A 25,078-nucleotide genomic window follows, 5' to 3' on the forward strand; every position below is an offset into this window, starting at 1 on the left:
TTGGACAATCAGACCTCAGAGAACCAAGACCTTCATCCCCTCTGTCTAAGCTCGATGTGAAGCCAGGTTGTGCTCAAACAACAGTTTTCCACTAAATAAAATCTTACTGTCTACACTGCAGTCAACATCAGGTCACAGAGGATACGGCAATGAATAAGATCATGTAATCAATCGTATCTTAATATAATATATTGCAGCTTTAACCTCAAAGACATGACCCACGAACGAGCTATATTGACGGCCCAATAAACATTGTAAGCTGCGGGTTGGAGTTTGCCACCTACAACCCATCCTACCTCCAGCAGCCTGCTTCTCAAGCTCTTCTCGAACCAGAGGGGAGGTAAACTTGATCTTCAAGGTTAGTGGCTCCTCTTTGTCATTCTTTATAATAATGGCTGCATCTTTAATTGAAGGATTTATTTCATATTTTTCCTCAGTAATGGTCTAGATAAATAAAACAAAAATTAGGTGTACCAATTCTCTTCACTATCTTAATCTATTAAAAGGCAGGTCCAGATTACTCTGATATTGCCCTTTTTAATATTCAGATAATGCCACACAATCCAGGATAATTAATTGGTTTAGGTTCTACTTGCTGGAACTAGTCCCAATTCTCTGACATTGCAGAATTGGTGGTCAACTTTACTTTGTCCAGTACTTTTAAGATGAACTCTAAAATTAAACATTTGACCTGGAAAAAAGTATTTCTTACCGCAAATTGTACAGCCAGATTATCTTTGACCTTTGTCAATAACGACCTGGTAGGTTTGTCCCGGCACAGCAGCACAAGTTCAAGGTCAAGATCTCCCTTCAGAAGGAGGCCCTTGGCTACCAACCCAACTCTCATCACCCCACGTAGGGTCCGGCTGGCATTCTGTTCCGTAGACTTCTGTTCCCTATTACAGGAAGGAAATTAAACATTTCACCTCCAGACCATTACCGAAACACATGTCATGTTATCACCCAAAGATTTTCTAACATCCAAAATTAGGTAACATATTCAGCAGCCAACATAGAATAAATAAATAAATAAATGGGAGGGTAATATATAAATTGCCAGTGTTGTCTTCACCCAAGAACATTAATGTGGTCCTGATATTCACACTCAAGCTTCCTTTAAACATATAAAATTAGGAAGGGAATAGATAGGATAGATGCGGGCAGGTTGTTTCCACTGGCGGGTGAAAGCAGAACTAGGGGGCATAGCCTCACAATAAGGGGAAGTAGATTTAGGACTGAGTTTAGGAGGAACTTCTTCACCCAAAGGGTTGTGAATCTATGGAATTCCTTGCCCAGTGAAGCAGTAGAGGCTCCATCACTAAATATTTTCAAAATAAAGATAGATAGTTTTTTTGAAGAATAAAGGGATTAAGCGTTATGGTGTTCGGTCGGGAAAGTGGAGCTGAGTCCACAAAAGATCAGCAATGATCTAATTGAATGGCACAGCAGGCCTGAAGGGCCAGATGGCCGACTCCTGCTCCTAGTTATGATGTTCTTTATGTTCTTAATAGGGATCTTGCCATATTGGCAAGCTGGTACCAGCAAGGTGACAGAATCAGTGGTTTTGACAGGTGTTCAAAAGTGAACCATTCAACTACCGAAAAAAAATAAGACTCTCAATGAGGCATGAAAAAATATTTGCAAAATAATATCTATCTAAAATAGAATCCAATCTATTTGCTTAAACGGAGTATTGGGTCAATAGGCAAACTTGACATTTAAGCATTTTATGGTATGTTTGTTTGTTAGTTACAGCACAGAAGGAGGCCATTAGGCCCATCGTGTCTGCACGGTCTCCCAGGCTAGTCCCATTCCCCAGCCCTTTCTCCGTAGCGCTCTAAACTCAGCACTTTCAATTATATATCCAGCTCTCTTTTGAAACCTCCAATGGAATCCGCCTCCACCATTCCCCCAGACAGTGCATTCCAAACCCCAACAACTCTCTGAATAAAGAAGATTCTCCTCATCTCACTCCGAGCTCTCTTGCTGACCATCTTGAAACTGTGACACCCCCCCCCAGTCATTGACTTATCAACTAGTGGAAACAGAATATCCCAGCGGTGCTAATTGATAGATAAATATTGGGCAGGACACAAGGGATAACTCCCCTACTCTTCTCCAAAACAATGCCATGAAATCTTATGTCCACTGGAGAGAGGGGCGAGGTAGGGCTTCTTTGTAATATCTCAACTGTAAGACAAATCTAGATCACAGAATTCCTACAGTGCAGGAGGCCTTTGAACCATCTAGTCTGCACTGAGAGAACCCCACCCAGGCCCACTCCCCCACCCTAACCCGCATATCTTTGGACATTATAGAATCATAGAATTTAGTGCAGAAGGAGGCCATTTGGCCCCCTCGTGTCTGCACCACCCTTGGAAAGAGCACCCCACTTAAGCCCACGCTTCCACCCTGTCCCCGTAACGCCACCTAATGTTTTGGACATTATGGGACAATTTAGCATGGCCAATCCACCTAACCGGCACATCTTTGGACTTTGGGAGGAAACCGGAGCACCCGGAGGAAACCCACGCAGACACGGGCAGAAAGTGCAGACACCACACAAACAGTCACACAAGGCGGGATTTGAACCCGGGTCCCTGGCGGCGTGAGGCAGCTGCGCTAACCACTGTGCCGCCCTCAAATTGTTGAGGATAGGCATTGGCCACTTGAAGAGGAACAAGGGCTTTTAAAAAAAAAGATATTTCAATATTGTGAGGTTAATGAAAGTGGCATAATAATACAATAAACATTGACCTGCAGAGTCTATTGGTTAAAGTTTTCCTTAAAAAGTATTCTGAACAGCAAATAATTGCCCAGCTTTTACCTTTCCTTTAAAGACACAGTTTAAGTATGCAAGCAATATGGAGGCATCAGGTTAGAAAACAATGAATCAAATTGTCGTGCATAGAATTTGAAAGTCTACATTTGTGATAGTAGCTGCATTATGATACAAGATTTATCTCGTGAGCTAATGTTTGTCATAAGAGTTTTTGCTTCTGTGCACAATCTACCAATTCAATTATTTAAAAAATGGCATACATGGTAAAGTTGTCATGGTCTTCCGTTCTGTGAAAGAAAAAGAAAAACAAGTCACCATACAAATGTACGTAACTGGTGGTGCCATCCATGCTTCAGCTCAGTCTTAACTACCCTTTCAGGTGAGTACACATAGACATTTCAATTTTTTCAGCAGTTTTAACATAGCACTGGAGTCCAGAATAGGGTCGACCACAAGCACCCCCTCCCTCAAAGCAAACACACATTTAAGCCACTAAACTTTTCGTTCCTCTCACCACATAAAATTTCACAGGTATTGAAATGTTTGCTGAGAACAGAAATATATCTAATATGGCAGCAGTGTTACCAATACATTAGAATTTATTCAGAGTCATAATTTTAAAAGCCTGAGGCTCAAATTTGTGACTAAATTAAATTGTCTATCTTTATTGATCTAAACGTGATGCACTTAAACAATGTAGTAATTTTATAAAAGGGCCACTTGAGTGAATCATTTAGTCCATTTTGCTGGAATTGCAGCTTACCGATTCAGATTAATCATATACTCTGGTGCCAGCTTCCTGCCTCAGAGTTTTGGGGATACTTGCTACCGTTTTTGGGAATGGGCAATAACAGCAGGAGGTCAACATTTCATATAAACAGTAAATGGTGGGACCAATTAGGAGCCAAAATCAAGAGCTTCTTGCGGAGACAGTCAGTGGGCATGACTGGTCCTAAATGAATACTTTACACATCTACCTTTACCAGTATGCTTACAATGTCGCAGATTTTAAAAATGTAACAATATAGGACAGGATTAAAAATGGATAACAGTACTTAAAAGACTGGCTGTACTCAGTTGAGAAATCACCAAGTCCAGATGGGATGTATTACCGTAAAAAGCAAAACTGTCAACTGCAAAGACTCTAACCACATTCTTCCAAACATTGAGTATGGGGCTGATGACAAGACTGAGAGACTGCAAATCTTACACCCATCCAAAACAAAAAGGAAAGTCATTACAAGCCAGGATAACTCTGCCAGGTAATGGCATGGTATAATGGCTTCCTTCAACCTTGTGTCATTCTTAAATTTAAACATTCTGTACACAGGTAACATATCATCACCCAAATGGGCGGCATGGTGGCTCAATGGTTAGCACTGGTGCCTCATGGTGCAGAGGACCCGGGTTCGATCCTGGCCCCGGGTCACTGCCTTGTGGAGTTTGCACATTCTAATTGTCCCTTTTTGTATAGAATACACAAATCAAACTGGCAAAGGTAGCCTGGAAGATGAGTTCATTTGGGATTCTTACAACAAAACGGTCTGGAACCAACCAGAAGACGGGTTACTTTAGATCTGGTAATGAGTGATCGCACGTTCAGTTTGAGGGCGAGAACTGTGGTTCTTAAACTAGAGTCTTAAAACTCAAATAAAGGCAATTACAACGGTCTGATGGCAAAGTTGGCTAAAGTGCACTGGGAAAATAGGTTAAAACGGAATACAGTAGAGAAGCACTGGCAGACATTTAAGGATATATTTCATAACTCTCAAGCTATATTCCAGAGAGAAAGAAATACCATATGAGAAGAGTTCACCATCCTTGATTCACTAAAGGAGTTAAGAATGGTATCAAATTGGAAGTGCAATATTACAAACAGTAGTGATAGGCCAGAGGACTGGGAAAGTTTTAGAAACAGTAAAGGATGGCTAAAAGAATAATAAGAAATTTAAGTATGACAGAAAACTAGCAAGAAATATAAAATGAGACAATAAAAGCTTCTACAAGTATATAGAAAGGAAATGAAAGGTTGTGAGCATTGGTCCCTTGGTATCCTGGGCGATCAATAATGGTAATAAGGAAATTAGAAGTATTTTCTATCTGCTCTCACGGCAAAATGCCCTACCTGCTACAGTAGTGAACTCGCCAACATTGAGGGCATTTAAAAGTTTATTGGATAAACATATGGATGATAATGGCATAGTGTAGGTTAGATGGCTTTTGTTTCGGTGCAACATCGTGGGCCGAAGGGCCTGTACTGCGCTGTATCGTTCTATGTTCTAAAATATGCCAGAAGCAACCAAAGAATAGAAGAAAATTAAAGAGGTAAAAGGGAGGGAGGAACTTAAAACGAACACTATGAAAAACTAATAGGACTATAAAAACTGACCTGTCCCTTCGACCCAATGGCCTGCACCCTAGAGTTTTAAAGGAAATGGCTGCAAAGATAGTGGATACATCGGTTGTAATTTGCCAAAATTCCCAAGATTCTTGAAAGGTCCCAGCAGATTAGAAAACCGCTATTATAACGCCACTACTAAAAAGGAGACAGGCAGAAAGCAGGAACCTAGATGGCCTAACACCAGTCATTGGGAAAACGCTAGAATTGATTATTGAGGTAGCAGAACATTCAGAAAAACACAATACCATGAGGTAGTCAACATGGTTTTGTGAAAGGGAAATCACACGCCACATTTATTAGAATTTTTCGAGGATGTAACAAGCAGGGCGGATAAAGAATAACCAGTAGATGTTGCCAAAAGACATTCAATAAGGTGCCACATAAATGTTTACTGCACAAGATGAAGATGAGGAAAAATTTATTGATCGGTGTTTGTCTTTGGAATTCTCCTCCAGAGGGAGCAGCGAAGGATAAGGGAGTCAAGGGTTATAGAAGACGGGCAGGAAAATGTGAGTTATTGCCACAATCAGGTCAGTCGTTACCTTATTTAAAGGCAGAGCAGCCCAATGGGCTAGATATCCCATTGTTGTGTTTATTTCTCAACAACTTAAAGTAGACACTGTTCATCCTCCAACTTATAAATCACAGTGCCCAAACCTTTCCACAATGCAGGTTATTCATTTCTTATTTTACTACATTAATTCTACATACCCCTCCTTATTCTCTCCTTCTGGTGTTGGTGCCTCAGTCACTTCAGGAACCTCGGTTTTAATACTGGCCTTTTCTTGCTCATCCAACCAGTCAGAAACTGCTTTCAGTGCCCTCTCTGTGTGGGACACCATATTCTGAACAGCTTCCAGTTCTTCTTGAGTTGGGTAGATGGCAGCATGTTTTGCCATCACATGCCGGTCATCATTCACAAATATACGCATGGGACGCTGGAAGAAACAACATTTTAAATTCAAGTTTCCCCTTTCCAATTCAGTTATTAAGAAGAAAATACACATTTCAAAAGGAAGCTGAATGGATGTACCTCACTTTATGCCTGGTCCAGATTACAAACACTTGCAACTATCAGTAATGATTGCAAACATCTTGTTCTGAAGGATATAAATCCTGCTGGGTGTGACTCCCATGTTCATCAGTCACATCCAACTGAGGATGCAGCTTTTGTGAATCTAGACAGAGACCACCAAATTACTTGACCATAGGTCACTGCTAACCTAGATCCCATCCTCAAACATAGGGTTTGTCAGTCTGGAGAAGGGAGAGGATAGATCTGCCGAGGGGTAGTGAGTTCAGGTATCTGCAGGTTAGGGACTTTGCGCCAAAGGTCTGGAGGGGGTTCCCTAGGTTGCCGGGATAGACCCTGCTGGAATGACTGCTGCTTCCAGACGTGGAAGGGGAGGGAAGAATTGGGGATATGTACAAGTAGCTGGGGGAGCAGACAGGTGAGCGGGTGGTGAAGATGAAGGAGAAATGGGAGGGCAAATCAATTGGAGAGTATGGAGTGAGGCACTCCGAAGGGTAAACAGGACCTCCTCTTGGGCAAGGATGAGCCTGATACAATTTGAGATGGTGCACAGGGTACATATAACTCGGGCAAGAATGAGTGGGTTCTTTCAGGGGATAGCAGTTGAGTGTGAGAGGTGTGGGCGAATCACGCGCACATGTTTTGAGGTTTTGAAAAATTGGTAAGATTCTGGGCGGGAGTGTTGCGGTCCTAGCCAGGATAGCGGAGGAGGAGGGGGGCCCTGACCCTTTGGTGGCGATATTTGGGGTTTCAGAGAAGCCAGAGCTCAAGGAGAGGAAGGCCGATGTCGTGGCCTTCGTCTCTCTGATTGCACGGCGGCGAATTTTGCTGGAGTGCCAGTCGGCATCGCCACCAGGGGGATTGCGGCTTGGTTGGGTGACCTGTCCGACTTCCTGCAGTTGGAGAACATAAAGTGTGAGTTAAGGGGCTCAGCAGGGGAGTTTGAGAAAAAGTGGGGGATGTTTGTGACTGTGTTTGAGGATCTGCACAGACTGTAGAGTTGGTTGTTGGGAAGTATGTTTCCCGGGGTGGTTATTGGCTGCAACCTGCTTTGATACATGTTTGTAATAAAAATACATTTTTTTTAAAAAAAAGTAATGATCATATTGTTCTAAAATATGAAAGTAGATTTCTTATTCCTTCAGAAATCAATCATTCTAGTGTGCAGTGCAGCCAATGAAGAATTGATCCTCTCAAACTCACAGGATCTATTACAGAGGATAAGAGAAGGGAACAAGACAGGCGTCAAACACATTGGACAGATAGTCAGATTTAGACATCTTAATTTTTGTCAAATTGGGATAAACAGGAGGATAACCGTATGAGTAAGGGAATCAAGAGTTATGGGGATACGACAGGGAAGTAGAGTTTAGTAACATATCAGATCAGCCACAATCTCATCGAATGGCAGAGCAGATTCGATGGGCCAAATGGCTTACTTCTGTTCCTACGTCTTATGGTCACATCCTATACAATTCATCAGATGCACTTCTGTAAGTCACCAAGACTGATCTGTTTGCCACCTATTAAAAAGGAGGTTGAGAACGAGCAGACTCCGCACAGACAGTGACCCGGCAGGGAATCGAACCTGGGACCCTGGCGCTGTGAAGCCACAGTGCTATCCACTTGTGCTACCATGTTGCCCTTTATTAACGGTGTTGCTACCGTTATTTATGTATATGTATCTTATGCATCTGCTGAGTAACCAGGTTTACAGCTGAGCTGGACAGCATGTTTTGTTAAATGAAATGTGAATTAATCAGTTTTTCCAAAATGAAGTGGGGATTTGAATTTTAAAAAAGTTTGTAGCATCCAAACAACCACAAATTACTCCTTTAGTCAGAAAAACACATTTAAGATAGCCATAGGCCTCAAGGATAAAAGAAATCTCCTTTTCCCATACCACTACACTTACCATTGTGGTCTTAGCCTCCACCCGCTCTACCTTGGAGGGTTTCTTTGGCTTCTTACTCGATTTCTTTGGTGCTTTGGGATGTTTTTCAAATGTCCTCAGATGATAAGATTTCAGCCCTTCCTCAAAACACAGACAGTCGTACCACAGGCGCAGCTCCTCGTACCTATAATTGAAAAGACTATAAGAACCCACATCTCTTCTCAATCAGCATCTTACAAAAAGGTTTAGTATTCAGTTAGTGTCTATATTCAACTGCAGCTCCAGTGTAAATCCTATGATCCACCTCACTGTAAAGCAGCAAGATTAAACTTATACTGGAAACTTAAGGCAAACTATTCAGACTTCTAGTTTGGATGAATTGAACCACCGCCTATTTTACAGCTGACTTGCTTGATCAGTACAATCATCAATAATGTTGAACAAAATGTTACTAATCTACGTATCTATTATCACATCTTACCACCCACATGACATAAATCTACATAGTTCCTGGGCTACTCAGAGAAAAGACAACAGGAGTGACAAATCACAATATTTCAAGTCTTAAGAATTTTGCAAATGGGAATCAAAGCATCTGCAAAGCCCACTTCAGCGATGGAAATCTGAGGATCAATTCATGTAGCCAAAGTTAAGTGGTCCAAAATACATTTCATTGATTTCAAAAGCTTGGGCTGCAGCTAGCCAAATAAACATGCCAGTAGCTCCTTCCAAGTACAGCACAGCCATTTCCTCTGACTTGGAGCAACTCAACAATATGTTCTAGGAAATCTCAGTATAACAGCAAAAATTGTCACAAACTTTACTCATCACTGCATGTCCTATCTCATCCTCCTCATTCAGGTTTGACTAGTGGCACATATAACAGTCTCACCAAATAAGGGGGACCCCATCAAGACATGAGAGAATACCAGACTCCAGTTTCAGTGATACCATTTCAAGTCCAGCAATAACTAGCTACACCTATAATAAATAGGAGTGATGATCCTTCATTAAAGCGTGCTTCAATTTTCATCCAATACGTTTTATATATTATTCCAGAGTCCATGCAGTTTTAATACTTACACTTGCAATGCCCGACATTAACAGTTCGTCCAGTTTGCCTGCGCAGCATTGTGGAAAACTGGAAGTATTTGACTGGGCCTGCTACCATGCAGCTTTTAACAAAATACATGGTAAGTTTACACTAACATATTAAAACAAATACTTGCAATGTTGAGTTAACTTATGAATTCAGAATATAAACTTGAATTCAGAATATAAACTTGGGAGTCACAAAGAAACTCTGCAAACATCAGAGCCGGACAACTACTGAAAACAATAAATACAATGAAGTGAGCTTGATGTGAAACAGTGTATTTTACCATCGAGGCAAGTGAATATTTGATATGGGCATGGGAACCTTTAGAGAGCCATGTGCCCCAAGATCAAGAGGCCAAAGTAGTTCCTGTCAGATCCAAAAAGGAGCTTCCTGACTAGTCATGATCTCAGTCAAGAGGAGAATTAACAGATTTGGGATTATACGGTTGTTGGAAGTAGAGCCATTTAATACACCACGCAGACTCTTCAGCCCGAAACGCAAGGGGCTGCAAGTATCAACGTAATCATCACATCTCCTGCAACATGCAGACAATATCCCAAGGGCGCAAAAGAAGTTGCAATAGTACCTCAAAAGCCACACTTCAATGAAGACTCACCATGGGGACAGTGGACTGAGAGCAATATGACACCCATGACCCCTCCCTCCAAGTTTCAATATGCTTTAAACAGCTGATCATGAAACTCTGAATTGGCAACCTGTGAAGCCTAGCATTTACCTATAGTAGTCCTGAGGGTACAGGCGCCTGCCACTGCGAATGAGTTCGTCCCAGTACAGGAGCTCCATGTAAGCCTGCCTCTTGTCCCACACTGGCAGTGGTGGTGGCATCACTTTTAGTTTTCTCTTACCACCTTGAGATTTCTTTGAACCACCACGAGCCATAGCCTGCAAGTAAATGTTTATCCTTTCAAACAAGGAAAGAATTCCACCAACTGTAGAATTATTACTGCACTGCAACGTAGGTTCATTTTAATACCTACAGCCACCCAGCACCATGATGCAATAGATAAGCAGGATTTAGGACAAACATGGGCAACACTAATACCCTTTCATCAAAAAGGACAATAAAACAACCTTAACTTCGAAACAGCTAAACAACCTAAAACAAAACAAAAAACCCTGAATACTTCATTCGTGAACCAGTCTATATTTAATCTTCAGACCGAAGGAAGGCTACTGGGCAGAAAACGAAAAGTCCAATCAATTCAGACCACTATGTGATCAGCTTAGAATGTCCACAGTGAAAAGGTTAGGTCATGGTTCCCCACTCTTTTCTTGTTCCTTCTCCCAAGTTAGGGACTGATGTAGAGAACGTTTACATTTAAGAATGGGTTATATGACTGACAGGAAATAAAGGGAAATTGGATCTAGTGAGCACATGGGAGTTAGGGATCCTGCTCATCAGGATAAATAGGGTCAAGTTGGGCCAAAAGCCTGTTTTGTTTGCAATTTTAAAAAGTCATTTGGTAACTGGTGTGTATAAATGCAAGCTGTCTCAGAAAGAAGTGCAGTGTTAGAACATAGAATGCTCTACATGGAACAGTATTGGAAGCAAAATCAATATTAGATTTGAGTGAAAGTTGATAAATATTGGCAGAGACAAAGGAAAGGGACTAAGTAGATAACTCAGAGCTGATGTAAATACAATAGATGATAATATTATATTTGATACACAAGGGATCCAGAGCCTCAATCAATCCCATCCATCCAAAAGGTGGAGCCTCATGCACATAACTAAATATGATCCACAAATGTACTTCCACTTCAAAAAGGTAGCCCTGAATTGCTATCAGTATCAAAAAAAAAAAAAAAGAGGCCAATTCAGCAGTCCAGCACTTACAACTCAGCAAACAAAAAAATAAGCCACAAGCCTCTTGGTCTGTCCTGCAAGTGGTACATCACATTTTAGAATTTCCTACACACCCTTCAAGCATTAACCTTTTCATCTGCACATGCCAACCTGTATGTGCACTGTTCAATAAATGAAAACTATAATGAAGTTGAGTGCTAGTTTACTGAGACATTGCTGCAAAGTACTCGAGCAACCTGTTAAAACATAGACTAATCTGGCAAGCTTGAGAGATGAAAGCTCTCCAACGGAAATGTCACTCCATGTAATCTTTCAGACTCTCGAACAGCTTTTAGCTCAACACACAGGTGAGGTTTTCCTACCCGGTGTTTAATCACCTGGCTCCTATGCAACTTATTTATTCATAATAATAATCTTTATTAGTGTCACAAGTAGGCTTACATTAACAATGCAATGAAGTTACTGTGAAAATCCCCTAGTTGCCACACTCCAGCTCCTGTTCGGTACACTGAGGGAGAATTCAGAATGTCCAAATTATCTAACAGCACGTCTTTCAGCATTTTATTATTCGACATACTACTGCATCCCTGTTGTAGCATTTAAACAGCCCTGAACAAAGTCACAAAAAGTATCCACTGTGACACGGTGGGCTATTTCCCCTCACCACTGAACCAATTCAGCAGTCCATCTTCCACCATTGAACAAAAAGTGGGACTTGACGCACCCGATTCCACTCTCGTCTTATTACTGCACTGGCTTCCCTTACCATTGCCACAGTAACTTCAAGTCTCCCTGCCATTACCCCCCCCACCACTCCCGGCTTCTTTCATTCAATCCTGCTCATCTATTCAGCACAGTAGCAAGCACTGTTGCTTCACAGCACCAGGGTCCCAGGTTCAATTCCTGCTTGGGTCACTGTCTGTGCGGAGTCTGCGCGTTCTCCCTGTGTCTGCGTGGGTTTCCTCCAGGTGCTCCGGTTTCCTCCCACAAGTCCCGAAAGATGTGCTGTTAGGTGATTTGGACATTCTGAATTTTCCCTGCGTGTACCCGAACAGGCGCCGGAATGTGGTGACTAGGGGATTTTCACAGTAACTTCATTGCAGTGTTAATGTAAGCCTACTTGTGACAATAAAGATTATTATAAAATTAAGTAATGCAATCCATTAATTGCCTTTACTGCATACAGCACCAGGAAGCAAATCAGTGGGACACAAAATTGGTAATCAGAGAATTAGTATAGTACAGGAGAGAAGTAGGCCTAAATCTGTACTGGCTCATTTGAAGAATAGTTACTCCATCACCAAGCTCTTCCACAAATCCCAGCAATTATTCCTTGCGAGGACACATTCAATTCCCAGCCAAAACCTCCCGACATCAACCTCGGCACCAGAAACAAAGTCAAACCCACTCAGTTTACTCCACAAACTCTTCCTCAGTAACATCTGGGGACTTGTGCCAAAATTGAGTAGCCCTTCAGTCGAGTCAATCAACAGTCTGACATAGTGATACTCACCAAATCATATATTAGTCAATGCCCAGGCACCTCCATCACCAGCCCTGAATATGTCCTATCCAAACAGCAAAGAGAGCCACCAGAAGTGGCAGCACAATAGTATTTGGTCAGGAGCAAGTGGCCCTGGGTGTGCACAGGCAAGAAACCGTCTGCTGATTTCACATATCACCCTCCCTCAGTCCTTCCCCATATTGATCACCACTTGGAAGAAGCATTGAGGCTAGCAAGGGCATGGCATGTACTCAGGGTGGAAGACTTCAATCTTTATCACCAAGAGTGGTTAGGTAGCACCACTGGTGACCAAGCTGGCCGCATCCTGATGGACATATTTGCCAAACTTGGCCTGTAATAGGTGAGGAATAAAACCTATTGACCTCTCCCTGACCAACCTGTCTGTAACAGGTGTCCAAGACTGCATTGGTACAAATGACACTCCACCCACAGTCCCTGTGGATACTAATTCACTTTGCTGTGTGTCACTATCACCTTGCTAAATGGGACAAACACAGAACAGATCCAGAAGTTCAAATACTGGCATCGACGAGACTCACATGCCATAAAGGAATATAAAGGATCCCATGTGTCATTGTCTGCTGTGTTTTCACCTTCAAATATTTATGCACACATCTCCAGGTCTCTCTGCACTCCTTTAAAATTGTACCTTTTATATTGTATCGTGTGTTTTTGGTATCTTTATGTGACTCTTCTCAAAGTGAGCTTCTAGAAAATCAGGAAGCTGGCAAACAAGACTGTCAGGAAAACACAGGTAGTTTTAAGGGAAATAAGTTATGCATTTAAGTGGGTTTAATTTAGTGGCTCTGTGCAAGAGGAGTCAAATTCTAGTTAGAATAACGATAGACAAATGTGAGGGTTCTGGTCAGTTCAAACAGTGCCTCTATTGTGCTTAGAGAGGGTGAGAGCGTTACAAGTAGACAAGCTTGGAGAAATCAAAAGTCATTGCTTAGCAACCAGGACACCTTTAGGGCAGGAAGTGCTGCTTTAGCACTGTTGTTCAACAGCTGCAGGGTCCCAGGTTCGATTGCCATTCCACTGTTGCTAAGTTTGCAGATGATACAAAGATTTGTAGAGGGATAGGTAGTATTGAGGGAGCAAGGGTGCTGCAGAAGGATTTGGACAGGCTAGGAGTGTGGCAATGAAGTGGCAGATGAAATACAATATGGAAAAGTGTGATGTTATACACTTTGGAAGGAGGAATTTAGGCAGACTATTTTCTAAATGGGGAATTGCTGGGGAAATCAGAAGCACAAACGGACTTGGGAGTCCTTGTTCATGATTCTCTTAAGGTTAATGTGTAGGTACAATCGGCAGTTAGGAAGCAAATGCATTGTTCGCATTCATGTCAAGAGGGCTAGAACACAAGACCAGAGATGTACTTCTGAGGCTGTACAAGACTCTGTTCAGACCCCATTTGGAGTATTGTGAGCAGTTTTGGGCCCTGTATCTAAGGAAAGGTGTGCTGGCCTTGGCAGAGGAGGTTCACAAGTATGATCCCTGGAATGAACAGCTTGACGTATGAGGAACTCTGGGTCTGTACTCGTTGGAGTTTAGAAGGATGAGGGGGGATCTTATTGAAACTTGCAGGAAACTGCGAGGACAGGATAGAGTGGACATGGAGAGGATGTTTCCACTTGTGGGAAAAACAGAACCAGAGGACACAATCTCAGACTAACGGGTCGATCCTTTTAAACAGAGATGAGGAGGAATTTCATTAGCCAGAGGGTGCTGAATCTGTGGAACTCATTGCCGCAGAAGGTTGTGGAGGCCAAATCACTTGAGTATCTTTAAGACAGAGAGAGATAGGTTCTTGATTAATAAGGGGATCAGGGGTTATGGGGAGAAGGCAGGAGAATGGGGATCAGCCATGATTGAATGGCGGAGAAGACTCGAAGGGCCAAATGGCGTTCTCCTATTTTCTTCGTTTTTACGTATACAGCCACAGCTTGTCTTGTTACCACCCCAGTTGGTGTTCCTACTGGAGGGAAAGATTCCAGAATGGAACCCTGGCTCAAAAGATCGTAACTTTTACTTTTAAAAATAAAACATGGAGGAAGAGTCATAGAACTGCTAATTTGTTTTTAACAAGAAACAAGGCATTTATTTATTAGACTTGAAGGGTTTCTCCGTCCCGTCGCACCTGTTTTCCGGTGCGAGCAGCGGGATCCTCCTTCCCGGCAGCCAGCCAATAGGGTTTCCCATTATGGGCACTCCCGCGCAGTCTGGAAATCCGCGGGTGTGAGTGCGCTGCCGGTGATTCAGCGGATCTTGCCGACGGATAATCCAACGCGAAAGTTTGATTATTAACTCCTTTACTCTCTTTTTCTCCCCACCCCCTCAGGTTCATGAGCATATACAGTTTTCACAGATAACACCCCACTCTGAAACCGAATGGCCGATGCCACTCAACAATCTTCTGTGAATTTTCTCAAATTCCACTCAGATGATTGTCAAATTAGTGCTCCACTCCCAAAAAGGCACGCTTTAAAATTTTTCAAACTATGCTTTCCATCAGCTGTGAGTCAAGCTCCAGGTTTCCAACTATCCATTCAAACATAGCTTTCACTTCACTGTTTTGCTAAGGAATCGAGCTCCAGATTTTCCAACTCCTTTCAGGTAATGTCTCAGAATCTGTTAATAACCTTACAGCTACTTCAATAGCTTTCTGGCCTCATGAGCCAACTTCTTTTCAGCTTTATCTGTGGCTTTACTGAATAGTGTCCTGTTCTAGTCCCTGGGTCCTCTGTTCCTTTACCTTCAGACTTCTTGGAAACTTCTCTTCATTTCTCTGGTTTCCTTAACTAGTTGTTCTTTAAGTTTCCTTTGGAGCTTGCTTTCATGCACATAATAATATAATCCTTATTGTCACAAGTAGGCTTACATTAACACTGCAATGAAGTTACTGTTAAAAGCCCCTGGACGCCACATTCCGGGTACACAGGGATAATTCAGAATGTCCAAATTATCTAACAGCACGTCTTTCGGGACTTGTGGGAGGGAACCGGAGCACCCGAAGGAAACCCACACAGACACAGGGAGAATGTGCAGACTCCGCACAGACAGTGACCCAAGCCAGGAATCGAACTTGGGACCCCGGAAGTGTATTTTGCTGATAGCTAGAGTAAATCCCACTGGAGGGTTCCACTTACTCAGAAATATCTCTTACCAAAATTCACAAGCTTTAGTTAGAGACCCAGAATGAAGTTATTTAGTACCACTTGACAGCCAGTGTTAACTGGTGTGGTGACACCCCCTCACCAATCACTGTCCCATGGCTGTATTCAATTGTTTACATGCTCCAATTAGAACTTCAAATATAACCATTACCTGCTGATATACCTGTAAAGATTTAATCACCTGCTAATGCTCGCATTCCAAGCATTGTCTGGCAGCTTTGAATCTGTCTATATATATGTTTCTGGAACATACCTCTTCATTCACCTGATGAAGGAGCAGCGCTCCGAAAGCTAGTGACATAGAAACAAACCTGTTGGACTTTAACCTGGTGTTGTAAAACTTCCTACTGTGCTCACCCCAGTCCAACGCCGGCATCTCCACATCACTGCTGATATAAAGCAGTGAATATCACCACCAGAGCGGATAATCTAAGTGCTCCCTTCCTTATAGGGGAAGGCCCAACAGGAATGTAGTGCAAACAAGTGGCAATTCAATTAGAGTACATGAATTGCATCTGTTGTCTTGTTTTAACTGTAATCATAAAGATGATTTAATGCACTTTGCCATTGGGGAGATTAGCCAGAAGAGTTCCAGTGACATGGTAAACATGAAAACCATATACGCACAAAATCCAGCTTACAATTCAGCAACAATTCCTCCAAATGAAACACTGACTTTCAGGAAAGGAATTTTTAACAGGAGCCTGCACCATTGCTTTTGCAACCATGAGCATGAATCAGAAGCTGAAGTTCTTGAATTGTTTACAATTAAAGGAGGGCTGCCTAAACCCAGGAACATTTCCAGATGAAAGAGTGCCAGCATGGATTTGGAACCATATCAGAGGTTGCGGAATTAATTTGTTGATTAAAGCAGTGGACAGGAGAATGTCTATGACATTATTCCTGGACTTCCAAAAGTCATTTATAAACCATTGATAAAGTTGAAATTCATGAAATTGAAGACAAATTACTGAAGAGGTTACCCATTGAAAAAGGATAGGGACTTCCGGGTGCGGCGATGACCAGCTGAGTCGCACGTTTCGGCAGCTCCCTGTGAAACGGACTTTTGGGCTCTTGATAGGAGCCCCAACGGCAATTTTGACGGCTAAAAACACTGTGCGGTAAACCAGAAGGGAATCCCCCCTGGATACGGATGGAAAAAGGAGAGAGTGGCCAGATTGCAGTGGATCCTTTAGAACAGCGGCAAGGAAGGCAAGCAAAAACCAAGATGGCGTCGGAAGGTGGCAGTTTAACATGGGGCCCTGAACAACAAGAGTTCTTGAAATGCTGTGTGGAAGAGATAAAAAAGGAAATGAAGAAAGAGCTGTTGGCCCCGATACTACAGGCGATCGAAGGGCTAAAGGAGGAACAAAAGACCCAGGAGCGGGAGCTTCGGGTCGTGAAGGCAAAGGCAGCCGAGAATGAGGACGATATACAGGGCCTGGTGGTGAAGACGGAGACGCAGGAGGCACATCAGAAACGATGTGTGGAAAGGTTGGAGGCACTGGAAAACAACGCAAGGAGGAACAACCTGAGGATTCTTGGTCTTCCTGAAGGTGTGGAGGGAGCGGACGTCGGGGCATATGTGAGCACGATGCTGCACTCGTTAATGGGAGCGGAGGCCCCGGCGGGTCCGTTGGAGGTGGAGGGAGCATACCGAGTGATGGCGCGAGGACCGAGAGCAGGAGAAATTCCCAGAGCCATAGTGGTGAGATTCCTCCGTTTTAAGGATAGAGAAATGGTCCTTAGATGGGCGAAGAAAACTCGGAGCAGTAAATGGGAGAACGCGGTGATCCGCGTTTATCAAGACTGGAGTGCGGAGGTGGCGAGAAGGAGGGCGAGCTTTAATCGGGCCAAGGCGGTGCTTCATAAAAAGATAAAATTTGGAATGCTGCAACCGGCAAGACTGTGGGTCACATATCGAGGGAGGCACCACTACTTTGAGACGGCGGATGAAGCGTGGACTTTTATTGTGGAAGAAAAACTGGAATGAGCGGGTTATTAAAAAGAACGTTCGAACAAAGTGGTGGGGCGAATGTGGGGGGCAAAGAGGGGTTTTATGTACTAATCCTGCGATGTGGTAACTTTTCTCTCTCCCACAGGTGGTGATGGGGGGAGGAGGGGAGGTGGAGGAGATGGGGCGTTGGCCATCGGGGGCGGGGCCAAGGGAGAAGCGCGGGCTTGGTTCCCGCGCTATGATAATCATGGCGGGAATAGAGAAGCAGGAAGGAGGGGGCGTCGCACGGTGCGAGCCGAGGTCACGGGGGGAAGCCGAGGTCAGCCAGAGTTTGCTGACTTCTGGGAGCAACATGGGGGGAGTAATTACGCTAGCGGGGGATCTAGCGGGGGGGGGTGGGAGGGGGGAATTACTGGGTTGCTGCTGCTGGGGAGAGGGGGGAGCTGGTATGGGAGAGGATGGGCGGGGGGGCACCGCCTGGGGGAGATACAGCTGCGTGGGAACCGGGTGAGGAGCTGGATAAAGGTGATGGCTAATCGACAAGGGGGGGGGGGGTAGGAAGCCCCCCAACTCGGCTGATCACGTGGAACGTGAGAGGGCTGAACGGGCCGATAAAGAGGGCACGGGTACTCGCACACCTTAAGAAACTTAAGGCAGATGTGGTTATGTTACAGGAAACGCACCTGAAACTGATAGACCAGGTTAGGCTATGCAAAGGATGGGTGGGGCAGGTGTTCCATTCGGGGGTAGATGCGAAAAACAGGGGGGTGGCTATATTAGTGGGGAAGCGGGTAATGTTCGAGGCAAAGACTATAGTGGCGGATAACGGGGGCAGATACGTGATGGTGAGTGGCAAACTACAGGGGGAGACGGTGGTTTTGGTAAACGTATATGCCCCGAACTGGGATGATGCCAATTTTATGAGGCGGATGCTAGGACGCATTCCGGACCTAGAGATGGGAAAGCTGATAATGGGGGGAGATTTTAATACGGTGTTGGAACCAGGGCTGGATAGGTCGAAGTCCAGGACTGGAAGGAGGCCGGCAGCAGCCAAGGTACTTAAAGATTTTATGGAGCAGATGGGAGGTGTAGACCAGTGGAGATTTAGCAGACCTAGGAGTAAGGAGTTCTCGTTTTTCTCCTATGTCCATAAGAGTCTACTCGCGAATAGACTTTTTTGTGCTGGGTAGGGCATTGATCCCGAAGGTGAGGGGAACGGAGTATACGGCTATAGCCATTTCGGATCACGCTCCACACTGGGTGGACTTGGAGATAGGGGAGGAAACAGGAGGGCGCCCACCCTGGAGAATGGACATGGGACTAATGGCAGATGAGGGGGTGTGTCTAAGGGTGAGGGGGTGCATTGAAAAGTACTTGGAACTCAATGATAATGGGGAGGTCCAGGTGGGAGTGGTCTGGGAGGCGTTGAAGGTGGTGGTTAGAGGGGAGCTGATATCAATAAGGGCACATAAAGGGAAGCAGGGGAGTAAGGAACGGGAGCGGTTGCTGCAAGAACTTTTGAGGGTGGACAGACAATATGCGGAAGCACCGGAGGAGGGACTGTACAGGGAAAGGCAAAGGTTACATGTAGAATTTGACTTGCTGACTACAGGCACTGCAGAGGCACAATGGAGGAAGGCACAGGGTGTACAGTACGAATATGGGGAGAAGGCGAGCAGGTTGCTGGCACACCAATTGAGGAAAAGGGGAGCAGCGAGGGAAATAGGGGGAGTGAGGGATGAGAAAGGAGAGATGGAGCGGGGAGCGGAGAGAGTGAATGGAGTGTTCCAAGACATTTTATAAAAAATTATATGAAGCTCAACCCCCGGATGGGAGGGAGAGAATGATGGGCTTCTTGGATCGGCTGGAATTTCCCAAGGTGGAAGAGCAGGAAAGGGTGGACTGGGAGCACAGATCGAGGTAGAAGAAGTGGTGAAAGGAATTAGGAGCATGCAGGCGGGAAAGGCCCCGGGACCGGATGGATTCCCAGTCGAATTCTATAGAAAATATGTGGACTTGCTCGCCCCGGTACTGACGAGGATCTTTAATGAGGCAAAGGAAAGGGGACAACTGCCCCCGACTATGTCTGAAGCAACGATATCGCTTCTCTTAAAGAAGGAAAAGGACCCGCTACAATGCGGGTCCTATAGACCTATTTCCCTCCTAAATGTAGATGCCAAGGTCCTGGCCAAGGTAATGGCAATGAGAATAGAGGAATGTGTCCCGGGGGTGGTCCACGAGGACCAAACTGGGTTTGTGAAGGGGAGACAGCTGAACACGAATATACGGAGGTTGTTAGGGGTAATGATGATGGCCCCACCAGAGGGAGAAACGGAGATAGTAGTGGCGATGGATGCCGAGAAAGCATTTGATAGAGTGGAGTGGGATTATTTGTGGGAGGTGTTGAGGAGATTTGGTTTTGGAGAGGGGTATGTTAGATGGGTGCAGCTGTTGTATAGGGCCCCAGTGGCGAGCGTGGTCACGAATGGACGGGGATCTGCATATTTTCGGCTCCATAGAGGGACAAGGCAGGGATGCCCTCTGTCCCCATTATTGTTTGCACTGGCGATTGAGCCCCTGGCGATAGCGTTGAGGGGTTCCAAGAAGTGGAGGGGAGTACTTAGGGGAGGAGAAGAGCACCGGGTATCTTTGTATGCGGACGATTTGCTACTATACGTGGCGGACCCGGCGGAGGGGATGCCAGAAATAATGCGGATACTTGGGGAGTTTGGGGATTTTTCAGGGTATAAATTGAACATGGGGAAAAGTGAGTTGTTTGTGGTGCATCCAGGGGAGCAGAGTAGAGAAATAGAGGACCTACCGTTGAGGAAGGTAACAAGGGACTTTCGTTACCTGGGGATCCAGATAGCTAAGAATTGGGGCACATTGCATAGGTTAAATTTAACACGGTTGGTGGAACAGATGGAGGAGGATTTCAAGAGATGGGATATGGTATCCCTGTCAATGGCAGGGAGGGTGCAGGCGGTTAAGATGGTGGTCCTCCCGAGATTCCTCTTTGTGTTTCAGTGCCTCCCGGTGGTGATCACGAAGGCTTTTTTTAAAAGGATTGAAAAGAGCATCATGGGTTTTGTGTGGGCCGGGAAGACCCCGAGAGTGAGGAAGGGATTCTTACAGCGTAGCAGGGATGGGGGGGGCTGGCACTACCGAGCCTAAGTGAGTATTATTGGGCCGCTAATATTTCAATGGTGAGTAAGTGGATGGGAGAGGAGGAGGAGCGGCGTGGAAGAGATTAGAGAGGGCGTCCTGTAGGGGGACTAGCCTACAGGCTATGGTGACAGCCCCATTGCCGTTCTCACCGAGGAACTACACCACAAGCCCGGTGGTGGTGGCTACACTGAAGATTTGGGGACAGTGGAGACGGCATAGGGGAAAGACTGGAGCCTTGGGGGGGGTCCCCGATAAGAAACAACCATAGGTTTCCCCCGGGGGGAATGGATGGGGGATATGGAATGTGGCAAAGAGCAGGAATAACGCAACTGAAAGATCTGTTTGTGGATGGGAAGTTCGCGAGTCTGGGAGCGCTGACCGAGAAATATGGGTTGCCCAAAGGGAATGCATTCAGGTACATGCAATTGAGGGCTTTTGCGAGGCAACAGGTGAGGGAATTCCCGCAGCTCCCGACACAAGAGGTGCAGGACAGAGTGATCTCAAAGACATGGGTGGGGGATGGTAAGGTGTCAGATATATATAGGGAAATGAGGGACGAAGGGGAGACTATGGTAGATGAACTAAAAGGGAAATGGGAAGAAGAGCTGGGGGAGGAGATCGAGGAGGGGCTGTGGGCAGATGCCCTAAGCAGGGTAAACTCGTCGTCCTCGTGTGCCAGGCTAAGCCTGATTCAGTTTAAGGTATTACACAGGGCACATATGACTGGAGCACGGCTCAGTAAATTTTTTGGGGTGGAGGATAGGTGTGCGAGGTGCTCGAGAAGCCCAGCGAATCATACCCATATGTTTTGGTCATGCCCGGCACTACAGGGGTTTTGGATGGGGGTGACGAAGGTGCTTTCAAAAGTAGTAGGAGTCCGGGTCGAACCAAGCTGGGGGTTGGCTATATTTGGGGTTGCACAAGAGCCGGGAGTGCAGGAGGCGAGAGAGGCCGATGTTTTGGCCTTTGCGTCCCTAGTAGCCCGGCGCAGGATATTGCTAATGTGGAAAGAAGCCAAGCCCCCGGGGGTGGAGACCTGGATAAATGACATGGCGGGGTTTATAAAGCTAGAGCGGATTAAGTTCGTCCTAAGGGGGTCGGCTCAAGGGTTCACCAGGCGGTGGCAACCGTTCGTCGAATACCTCGCAGAAAGATAGACGGAATGGGAAAAAGAAGGCAGCAGCAGCAGCCCAGGATCGGGGGGGAGGAGGAACCAGAAGGACTCTCAGGGTTGTTAATATATACTGTATAGTATGTATAGGTCGTTGCTACAGATAATTATATATTGGACTGTTAAATTATATTTTTGGAGAGTGTTACTTGTGACAAGGCAGTTGCCAATTAGGGCTAGTTTTCATTTTTGTTATTTATTATTTATTCATTTTTTTTTTTGGTTTATAAAATAGGTCATTGTTATTTGTGTTGTTATAATATTGTGTAAAGGATGCACAATGTACTGTGTTGGTTGACCAAAAATTTTCAATAAAATATTTAATAAAAAAAAAAGAAAAAGGATAGGACAGAGTACTTTCTAATAGTGGAAAGCTAGAATACACCCTTCAAAACTCCAGAATGGAAGCCATCTGGTCTTGGGGATTTGTTAATATTTAGTGTCAGTATTCTCTTCCTGATTTGTTTATATTAATGTTTCTGAGTCCTTGGGGGTTTCAAGCATGCTGACCACTTCCTCTACTGTAAATAGTGACCCAAAGTATTCAATGTCTGCCATTATCCTTTCATTGACATTAATGCTATTATCAGTGTTTGCGATACACATTGGTCTTGATCACCCTCTTTTTCCTAATATAATTTAAAACTCATTGAGTTCATTTTGGCATCTCTTGCAAGTTTTTTTCCGTACTTCCTTTTTAATAGCTTGTGATCCTTTATTTTTCTTTGTATCTTTTCCAGTATCTGTTTAATGTATTTTTCCATGCCTTTTCTTTTAATTTTATGTTGCCCCCTTACCTCTTTAGTCATCCATTTTCTTCATAAACCTGTGTGGCACTGTCACTTTGAACGGTATGTATGCACAGAACATCCACTGCACTACTCTGATCAACCTTCTCAGTTATCCTCAAAGAATTTAATAAAATTAGTCAAATACAAGTTACCTTAAATTCATGCGGACTCTCCTTGGGTAATCAATGGCTTTCCAAATTAATGTTTATTTGCTCTAAAATGGGCCCCAATAACTTTCCCAACACCAATATTAGTCTGCTGTTTCCAGGTTTATATGTTTCCTCTTTCACAAGAAGTGGTATATAATACTAGCCGTCTCACAGTACCACTCCTGTATCCAATGGATATTGAAAGAATGGTGAAAAGCCGGGTCCAGAGGTCCACATATAAAAAATGATTAAAATATAGTACGTCCCAAACTTACCCAGAGGCTAATTAGACCACATCTGGAGTACGGTGTAGTTTTGGGCACTGCATCTTAAAACAGGGTACACTGACCTTGGAGAATGCAGATTCACCAGAATGTTATGAGATCTAATGGTTACATCACAAGTAGAGATTACATACATAAGCGTTTATTCTATGGAATATAAAAGGCGTAGAGGGTTATGAGGTGATTTGACGGAGATTTTTAGGATTCAGAGAAATCTGATGGGAAAGTCTAGGATAAGCAGACAGCTGTAAAATTCAGCCAGGCCATTAAGGAGAAGGGTGGTAGCAGTGTGAAACACTCCAACAAAAAGTTCAACCAATAATTTTTTGAGATCAATGGATTTTTGAGTCACACATGCACCAACAAAATAGAGTCATGGGAAGATACCCATCAACTATGAATGGCAGAAGGGGTGGCATGGTTGCGCAGTTGTTAGCACTGCTGCCTCATGCCGCCGAGCACCTGGGTTTGATCCCGGCCCCGGGACACTGTGCATGTGGAGTTTGCACATTCTCCCCGTGTCTCTCACACTCACAACCCAAAGATGTGCAGGGTAGGTGGATTGGACATGTTAAATTGCCTTTAATTGGAAAACAAAATGAATTGGGTACTTTACATTTATATTTCAAAAAAACTATGAGATGAATGGCAGAAAGCTCCCGAAACTGAATGATCCACTGTTCCTTGAACACCGAGACATATCAGTCGCCTTTAGTTCCTTTCAATCAGATCGAGGCTAGATTAGTGGACAGCTCCCCCTACACAAACAAAGCACCTGCCCCTTGTTTTTTTACAGAAACAAAGCAGAGAAAAAAACATGCAAACAATACCAGTAGAAAGATGAATGGGGAACCCATGATTAAGTAAATAAAACATTCAGCCCCCCCTCTGTTCACCAGTCAGTAAGTCACAGATTAGTTCACAGAATCGTAGAATTTACAGTGCAGGAGGCCCATTCGGCCCATCGAGTCTGCACCGGCCCTTGGAAAGAGCACCCTACGCCTCCACCCTAATCCCGTTTGGACACTAAGGGTCAATTGATCATGGCCAATCCACCTAACCTGTACATCTTTGGACTGTCAGGAAACCGGAGCACCCGGAGGAAACCCAAGGGAGAACGTGCAGACTGCGCAGTCACCGGAGAAGAGAATTGAACCCGGGTTCCTGAACATAGAACATTACAGCGCAGTACAGGCCCTTCGGCCCTCGATGTTGCGCCGACCTGTGAAACCACTCTAAAGCCCATCTACACTATTCCCTTATCGTCCATATGTCTATCCAATGACCATTTGAATGCCCTTAGTGTTGGCGAGTCCACTACTGTTGCAGGCAGGGCATTCTATACCCTTACTACCGAGTAAAGAACCTACCTCTGACATCTGTCCTATATCTATCTCCCCTCAATTTAAAGCTATGTCCCCTCGTGCTAGACATCACCATCCGAGGAAAAAGGCTCTCACTGTACACCCTATCCAATCCTCTGATCATCTTGTATGCCTCAGTTAAGTCACCTCTTAACCTTCTTCTCGCTAACGGAAACAGCCTCAAGTCCCTCAGCCTTTCCTCATAAGATCTTCCCTCCATACCAGGCAACATTCTGGTAAATCTCCTCTGCACCCTTTCCCTGAAGTTGTGATGCAGCAGTGCTAACCACTGTGCCATCATATAGCTCAACTCTATCCCTGCATGTGGCTCGATATCTTTACCCATTTCCAATAAGCAGACTTAATAGGGATCGATTGTATCAGAATATATAACAGAAGATCATTTGAAGTTAGGTTCCTACAGAATCACAAAAAACACTTGCAAGTGGTTGA

At 44.4% G+C, this 25,078-nt stretch overlaps 1 protein-coding gene across 5 annotated transcripts in view; it reads right to left on the reverse strand.

Annotated features, from left to right (window-relative positions):
- The window catches only part of ilf3b (interleukin enhancer binding factor 3b), an 85,620-nt gene that overhangs the window by 58,771 nt on the left and 1,771 nt on the right, over positions 1-25,078 (reverse strand). For 4 of the 5 annotated variants that reach the window (XM_072490759.1, XM_072490758.1, XM_072490762.1 and 1 more), the window contains exons 1-6: positions 9,946-10,112; positions 8,132-8,294; positions 5,895-6,121; positions 3,043-3,069; positions 713-896; positions 297-444 (exon numbers count right to left, since the gene is read on the reverse strand). In XM_072490759.1, the coding sequence (XP_072346860.1) occupies positions 297-444; positions 713-896; positions 3,043-3,069; positions 5,895-6,121; positions 8,132-8,294; positions 9,946-10,109 (913 nt within the window). In that variant the 5' untranslated portion in view covers positions 10,110-10,112. Of the gene's footprint in view, positions 1-296; positions 445-712; positions 897-3,042; positions 3,070-5,894; positions 6,122-8,131; positions 8,295-9,945; positions 10,113-25,078 lie in introns of those variants that run through there. The other variant, XM_072490760.1, reaches the window with a different exon arrangement.

The sequence above is a fragment of the Scyliorhinus torazame genome, chromosome 27 (genome assembly GCF_047496885.1).
Source record: "Scyliorhinus torazame isolate Kashiwa2021f chromosome 27, sScyTor2.1, whole genome shotgun sequence".
NCBI lineage: Eukaryota > Metazoa > Chordata > Chondrichthyes > Carcharhiniformes > Scyliorhinidae > Scyliorhinus > Scyliorhinus torazame.